At 39.8% G+C, this 7,977-nt stretch overlaps 1 protein-coding gene across 2 annotated transcripts; it reads left to right on the top strand.

The window, feature by feature from the left end:
• Positions 1-3,451: 3,451 nt before the first annotated feature.
• LOC121919037 (P2Y purinoceptor 1-like) lies at positions 3,452-6,525 on the top strand. Of its 2 annotated transcripts, none has more exons than XM_042445210.1 (2): positions 3,452-3,522; positions 4,335-6,525. In XM_042445210.1, the coding sequence occupies exons 1-2, from the start codon at positions 3,502-3,504 to the stop codon at positions 5,313-5,315; spliced, it is 1,002 nt and encodes a 333-aa protein (XP_042301144.1). In that variant the 5' UTR covers positions 3,452-3,501; the 3' UTR covers positions 5,316-6,525. The 2 variants fall into 2 exon arrangements, with proteins under 2 accessions (XP_042301144.1, XP_042301146.1); XM_042445212.1 differs by having other exon boundaries at positions 3,468-3,517.
• Positions 6,526-7,977: the final 1,452 nt, after the last annotated feature.

Raw genomic sequence — 7,977 nt, 5'->3', positions numbered from 1 at the left:
GAACTCAGGTTTTCAAAAACAGTCATTCTGGATTTTTGCAACAACAAAAAAGAGGAGGGTCTGTGATGCAAAAAGCAAGAGGCTTCCTTCCAGCCTTGTTTTTTCTCTTTTTTAAAAGACAAATAGAATTAGGGTTGCCATAACTCTGGACCTCCAAAACGGGAAAAAAGTAGGACAAAATTTTCAAATGTAGGACACAGAAAAATGTGTCCTCCGTTTGAAAATTTTGTCCTACATTTTCCCGGGGAGGGGAGCAGAGGCCAAGCAGCGAGGGGAAGCCTCCAATTAAGGAGGCTTTACCTCCCCGCCTGGGCCCCGGGCCTCGCCGCGATCAGAGGCCGCGGAGGAAGGGCCAGGCCTCGGGCGATCGCCGTGGCCTCCCTTCCTTCCCCGGCCTCCGCAGAGGCCGCAGAGGAAGGGCCAGGCCTCGGGCAATAGCCGCGGCCTCCCTTCCTTCCCCGGTCTCTGCAGAGGCCGCGGAGGAAGGAGCGAGGCTGCCGGTGATCGCCGGGGCCTCGCCTCCTTCCTGGACTCCGCGGAGGCCAGGAAGGAGGGAGGAGGCTGCAGGGAGGCGGGGAAGTTGGCGCGGCTGCGCGCAGGAGGCGCCACCTCCCTGCAGCCTCCTCTGCCCCAGGCCTCGCTGCCCTCCTTTTCCTCCGCGCGGCCATGTGCGGTGGAGGAGGAGGAGGGCAGCGAGGCCCCCCGGGTTGCTCCGCAACCCCGCTGCAACCAGGCTTTACCCGGTTTTTGGATGGCACCCATGCCGGGAGCGGGCAGGTGCCGCCAAAACCAGGAAAAACCCGGTTGCAGCCGGGTTATGGCAACCCTAAATAGAATAAAATACAGTTAGCTGGCCCCTTTTTAGCATGTCAATGGGGATGCTTTGATGGAGAATTCCTGCATGGCAGAATGGGGTTGGACTGGATGGCCCTTCTTGGGGTCTCTTCCAACTCTATGATTTTATGATTAATTAATTAATATATGGAATCAATCTAAGATGATGAATCAGGGCTGTGGAGTCCTATGGCCCTGCTCCAGGCAATACTAGACTGCAGGGCCCATCATCCAGCAGCACCACAGACTGCTGGGAACTGCAGTCTAATAAGGCTGCACACTGCAGAAATAATCCAGTTCGACACCACTTTAATGCTATGGAAAATCCTGGGATTTGTAGTATGTTGTGCCACCAGAGCTCTCTGACAAAGAATGCTAAATGTCTCACAAAACTACAATACTCAGATATTGTTGTTGTTATTTTCTTATATCCCGCCTTTCTCCCAATATACGGACTCAAGGTGGTGATTTTCCATAGCATTAATCTATAGTATATCTTTCTACAATGTAGATGGACACCTCCATTACATAATTTGTTGGGGATGCTTTGACTGGGAGTTCCTGCATGGCAGAATGGGGTTGGACTGGATGGCCCTTGGGGTCTCTTCCAACTCTATGATTCCATGATTCTATAGCACTCTGAGCCTACTGTGATTTTAATTGTTTTTAAATGTATAAAGGTATAAAGTCTTATAATGCAAGCCATGCACTGATGGACTATTGCACTATAATTTTTATTGATTGATTTTATACCCTGCCTTTCTCCCAAAATAGGATTCTCTTAAAGGGGTTTGTTTTTCATAAAAAGAAAGGAAGGTATAATGTCTTGGAATTTAAAATTATGATAGATAGATAGATAGATAGATAGATAGATAGATAGATAGATAGATAGATAGATGAGTCTTGGAATTAAAAATTCTGTGTGTGTGTGTGTGTGTGTGTGTTGGAATTAAAAATCCCTCTTGGAAGTGGGAATGAAATGTTGTGGGGATGCAGCCTGGGTTCTTAGCTCAGCTCAGAAGTTGGAATGCAGTGTCTCAAAGCATGAGCAGAGTGTCTCTGAGCATGAACAGAGTGGCTGCTGCTCATTGCGTGAGCAGCTGCACTTTGCTTTATTGAGCTGAATTTATCTGATGTAAACACCTTCAGAGGAAGGACTCAGTTTGCATCTGCACTGAAAAAATAATCCAGTTTCATGCCACGTTAACTGCCCTTGGCTCCATGTTGTGAAATGCTGGGATTTGTAGTTTGTTGTGGCACCTGACAGATGACTCAACAGGTCCTCAAAACTACAGATCCCAAGATTCCATAGCAGCACGGAGCCATAACGGAAGTTAAAGTGGTGCCATCGAGGTGTTGAGGGTAAACGCTCGACCCTCTTTTTGTGTCTTGGGGGGCTCATAAGACTCTCAAATGGTGGCACTTAGTCTTGACCCCCCCTTCCCAAAATCCGGCTACGTCCCTGCCACCACTCACCTCATGTCTCTGCCTAGTAACAATGAAATGGGCAGCAATAGATCAATGATTAAAATTGTTTCTACATTGTATTTTCTGTAAGATGGTTGGCAGATCATATCCTAGGCATATTTTTGAAGTCAGTGATCAAATTCTGTTTCTAAATGAGACTTTTATTATGCAGCTGGCCTTCCTTATTGACCTAGGGTACCAGGAGACTAGGGGCAGCTATGGGAACCCACTATGTGACCTTTGGCAAGTGATACTTTTTCAGTTTAAGAGGAAGACACTAGCAAAACCCATCTGAATAAACTTGACCCTCCCACCCAAAAAACACCCTAGGATAGTGTTACCATAAGTTGGAGTCAACTTGAAAGCACACAGCAACAACAACAACAAACACAGCAGCAACAACAACAACAACAAATGCTATTTAAAGGTAGTTGAGTCAACAACCTGAATTCTATTCCTTGTTCCAACCAGACCAGATCAGTTGGATCAATAAAATTTACCTTCATGTTGACTCAGCTTTCATTTCAGTGGGTTGAACTCTAGTTTGGACTAACTAGTAGGATCAGACAAATGCCTCATGTTTATTTGTTTGTTTGTCTAGAGTATATATACCCCACTCTTCAGTTATGAAGACTCTCAGAACAGTTTACAGATTGTAACTCCCTTGTTTTCCCACAGCTTCTTCCATCTTTTTTTTTCTTATCACCCTCATCTGCAAAAATCAATTTTCATACTGAAAAAAATGCAGTTTAATTGGAAGAGCTAGAATCATCCTAGAAGCCTTCCAAAACATCTTGGGACTAAAAAAAAAAGGATGTAAAGTACAAGTTTTTTAAAGTGAAACCAGCATATCCAATGTTACTTAAAATTTATTCTTCCTCTCATTCTATTTTTTTTTTAATTCCCTTATTTTCTGTTGTCTCAGTCAAGTAGCAGCGGCTGAAGCAATCTAGAGACGAAACCAGATTTTCCAATAGCTTACTACCTCTGGGAAACCAAAACAGCTTCAGATTTGCACACAGCCTAATCAAATACTCCCCCTCCCTTCTCCCCCACATGCTCCTAACCAGGCATAGTGCCATAATAGCAGCAACATTACTCACACATCTGTCATTTCAGGAAGTTGGCCAATCATTTGGGCAAATGAATAATGAAAGGTACAAACAGGACTATTGTGTCAGCACACTACATGTAAGGAATATGGATCATGAACCAGGTCAGGTAAGAATATCTGGAGGCTGCTTTTGAAAAATAGATTCAAACTAGCTTTACTGTTCGCAGTTTGTATAATCATAGAGGTTTTTGAAACTAAAATTAGCTACTATACATATCATTGATACTAATGTTACTTATTACAACTAGGATTGATTGTAAATTCTAACCCATGGAATCATGCTAGTGAAAGGAAATTGAAATACTTTGACTGCAATCCTATTATAGCCATATTATTAGGAGAATGCTCCACTGAACTCAGTGGTCTTACTTCTGAGTAATCTTGTCTAGGATTTTCTTGTCATTTTGAGTATTCCTTTCTGTGCTATGAGCCTGTATTAGTTATTTTAAATCTTAGATTATCTTTATCTTCCAGATGAACCATTAATTCACCCAAAATATGCTACATGCTTTAACTTCTACACCTAACCATCATAAATATCTTTCTTTAAAAATCCATCTATGAGTGCCTAGCCCATTGTATTCTGCTTAGGATCAGATAGTTCACGTTGCATGTACTGTATATAATTTTATTTTCCTATCATTGATTACTCTATTCTTGATTATTATCAGGTGAATGTATAAAACCAGATCCATGAAAAAAATACATTTGAGTTGTTGCATAACAGCAAAGTTTGAGCACTCATTCACACATACTACAGTCAACAGTAGATGAATATGGATGTGTAAATCAGTGTTTACTGACAGGCCTAAATCCTGTATCTGTGTTTTAAGGCTGTTACCATTGTTTCCATACAATTCTAGGAGATTTTAAAAAAAGTAAAACAGGTGCCTCCTTTTTTTATTTCTATCTTGGACAGAAAGCAGAAGCAGATTTTTGTGGAAGTCCTGATGCTCTCTTGGATGTCATCCAAAAGACTCTCATCCCTGGAACCTTTGTCTTCATCTTGCTTGTGGGACTGTTGCTAAACATCCCCATCATCTGGATCCTCACCTTCCGTGTGAAGCACTGGAACAGAAGCACTGTTTTCCTCTGCAACCTGGTGTTTGCTGACATCACATGGATTTTAACCCTTCCCTTCCTGATCTACTATCACCTCAACCACCTGCACTGGCCCTTTGGGGATTCATTTTGCAAGATGACACGGACAGCCTATCACCTGTTCTACTACTCCAGCATCTACTTTGTCACTTGTCTGAGCATGGACCGCTACTTAGCCATAGTCCATCCCCTGAAATCTCTTTGGGTCTTAAACAAACAACACTCCTGGTTGATTTCTTGTTGCATTTGGGCAGTGACTGGATTGGTCAGCCTGCCTGTTACCTATGTTGCCAGCACCCAGATGTGTCCAAACAACAAAACCATTTGCTCCCTCTATATATTTTCCAGCTCTACCTACATCACCCTCCCTCTCTCTGTGAGCTGCTCTATTGGAGGGTGTTTGCTGCCTTTTGGAGCCATCTGTTACTGTTACTGCAACAGTGTGCGGAAACTCCAGGACACTGGTCTCCAGCACTGTCAGAAAAGGGAGAAAGTCACCAAGCTCATGTACTCAGCTTTGATCACCTTTGCTCTGCTCTACTTCCCTTATCATCTCTCCAGGAACACCTGCATCTTCCTACGAGCCATTTGGCCTGCTGCCACTCGGGCCATTCAGCAGGCAGACACCTTGTTCCTGGTGATGATGGCCATCTGCAGCCTTAATACTTGCATCAATCCACTCTTCTGTTTCTTGTCTGGAGGAGACTTTCGAGAGGAGGTTTGTAAACTGGCATCTTCTTTTTCTCTCATCAAGCGATGGAAAGACCGACGACAACTGGCATGCATTTACCCCATCTGAACCCTTCTTCAAACCAAGGTCTTCCAAGACTTCAGTAACAGGGAAAGTTCTTTTTTGACTACAACTTCCAGAGTTTTTCAGCCATCCCTGTGTGAAGATTGGAAAGTGATAAGATTCACAGTCCAGAAGAGTAACTTTGCCAGGCTCTTCACTCACAATGAAATGACAATGTAGGAAGAACATGAATTTCACTCAGTGTGCATGTTTAGCAGATAATGATAAAATGACAATCATTTTTTAAAAAGAAAATGAAAATGTCTTCATGAGGCTTCAAATTTGGGCTGGAGGCTCATGCAGACAGACTTTTTCAATTTCTTTTTTGAGCCTCCATCCCAAATTTGAAGCCTCAAAGAAATTTGAAAATCCAACCATTTCCAAAATTGTTTTGGGGCTGGACAGACTGCCCCAAAATGGTGGGCTGGAGCCACCTGTTTTTGCTCCCGAACATTTGATTCATTAGATTTTAAAAGTTGGCTTTTGAAATGATTTTAAATGCCTTTTGTGGCATTATGTTTTCACATACAGCTTTGGAGAAGAAAAACAATACTAGAACTAAATACGTCACAGCTATTCCATCTTTCAATACATGCATACATACATACATTTAAATACCAATATGCCTATATTAACAAAGTGTATGTATTCTTGAGAGACTTCTTTAAAAGAAAATTTGGTATCAGAGGAAGAAATAAACATGGAAAGAATGGGGATATGTCCATGCATCACAAAAAAGAAGAGCAATTCATCATGTTTAACCAAATGTTTTTGTTCAGAATTATTCACATGTACACATCTGAAATGAAATGGCCAGGCCATGTGAACATTACCTAAATAAACAAAAAGATGTTGAACCTTCTAAAAGCTACTTCAAAGCTTCATCCAAAATGCATTCAGGGATGAAGTTATACTTTTAGCAACCTTTATTTTTCTTATGATTTCCATTTTTCATGATCAAACATGTAAATCTATGCCTTTTCAACACTTTGGAGACAGGTTTCTCTGTTTCCTCCTTGTCTCTCTGTGTTGCTTCTTCACACATACTCTGTAAAGAGCTTTGGTAGCAACCAATGTTTTCCTTGCCTGTGGTGAGCAGACACATATGGCTGAAGTAGGAATGGCTAGAACATACTCCTGTTCTTTCCCAGCTCAAGGATTGTTAATTGGGTTGTTTACTGCAGACACACTACTGCAATCCAATAACAAATGTCTGTTTCACCTTTATTATCCTAATTTTTTAATTTTTTAATTTTTTATTAAACATAAAAAGGAGTACAATACAAGTACAATACACATCAACATCTATGTATGCTCATATATAGTTAAGACGCAGATGGAAAATATGAAAAGAAAAATAAAAAATAATGAATATAAACAATCTTTAGTTAATATATATCTGAAACATATATTTGCTATATTAGTGTTTACTAAATTATGATACATATATCTACTAAATTACTTTTGAAGAATTTGTATTTTCATTTTGTTTTCCTGTTAACATAATTCTATTCTAGTCCTTTCTGTCAAAAGATCTGATACCCACCTAATTCCTTTTAATTCCTTTCTCATTTCTCACTTGCCCCTGTCTTGCAGCTTCCTGCTATCTATATTCCTTTTCTTTATCTACCTACAATATGCCTTCAACTACTTTTTCTTGCCTTCTGAACATATTAAACTTTCTGGTATCTATTCACTTCAATCTTCCAGTCCTTCCATCTCATTAGTAACCAAAAATACATAACATTCATTCCTTCTTAACCTTCCTACGTAAATATTGTTTTACCACATACATTCCTTAGCTTCTTCTCCTGCTATCATAGGTTGTTTCTCAAACTTTCTTACTCATCTATATATAAATAGATGTTTTTTTACTTGTTGCAGCAAAGTATCATTTTGTTAGCCATCGTTCCCTCTGTCTTTCAGTTTAGATCATTGTTCTTTACTCATCAATTATAAATCTGTCAATTTTCAAATCCTACTGGTGAGATAGTACCCCATTTTTGTTTTAAATATGTTTCTATCATTTCCCAGTCTTTTTCAAAATTTCTCACATTTCCCATATATAACCATCTCATTAATTTATCCAATTCATAAATCTTGGCATAAATCACTCTTGCAGGTGAAATTAGATAGACAAGGCCCCTTCCATACTTTTTCTCATTGTTATCCTCAACTATGTTTAAAAAATTTTTTTAAAAAATCTGGTTTTAGTTTTAGTTTTATCTGGAGTATTTTCTCTATTTCTTTGTGGATATTTATCCAGAACTTTTTGGCTTTTTCATAGCTCTGCCACATGTGGAAAAGGGTACCTTTTTCTTGAAGGCACTTTCAACAACATTTGTTCCCACTGTCTTTGTATAATTTTGATAATTTTTCTGATGTTAAATACCAGCGAAACAGCATCTTATAATAGTTTTCTTTTATATCTTGGCTGTTAGTATATTTTAGTCTCCTTGCCCAAGTGAATTCCCAATGAGATAAATCAATTTTATGGCCTACATTTTTTTTTTTGCCCAAGCTATCATGTTTGGCCTTACAGTTTCTTTTTCTTGATCCATTGTTAACAAAAATTTATAGATTTTGGACAACTGACCTTTGTTTTTAAATTGTAATATCTTTTCTAATTCTATTTGCTTGGTTTCAATATTATTCAGTTTGTTATCTA

Source organism: Sceloporus undulatus, chromosome 1 (genome assembly GCF_019175285.1).
Source record: "Sceloporus undulatus isolate JIND9_A2432 ecotype Alabama chromosome 1, SceUnd_v1.1, whole genome shotgun sequence".
NCBI lineage: Eukaryota > Metazoa > Chordata > Lepidosauria > Squamata > Phrynosomatidae > Sceloporus > Sceloporus undulatus.
This window is presented reverse-complemented; position numbering and strand designations above follow the sequence as displayed.

Excerpts from the sequence above, each read along its gene's own strand:
- LOC121919037 (XM_042445210.1), top strand. The coding sequence starts at position 3,502 with ATGGATCATGAACCAGGTCAG. Across the intron at positions 3,523-4,334 it reads TGGATCATGAACCAGGTCAG|AAAGCAGAAGCAGATTTTTG; the intron begins GTAAGAATATCT and ends TATCTTGGACAG.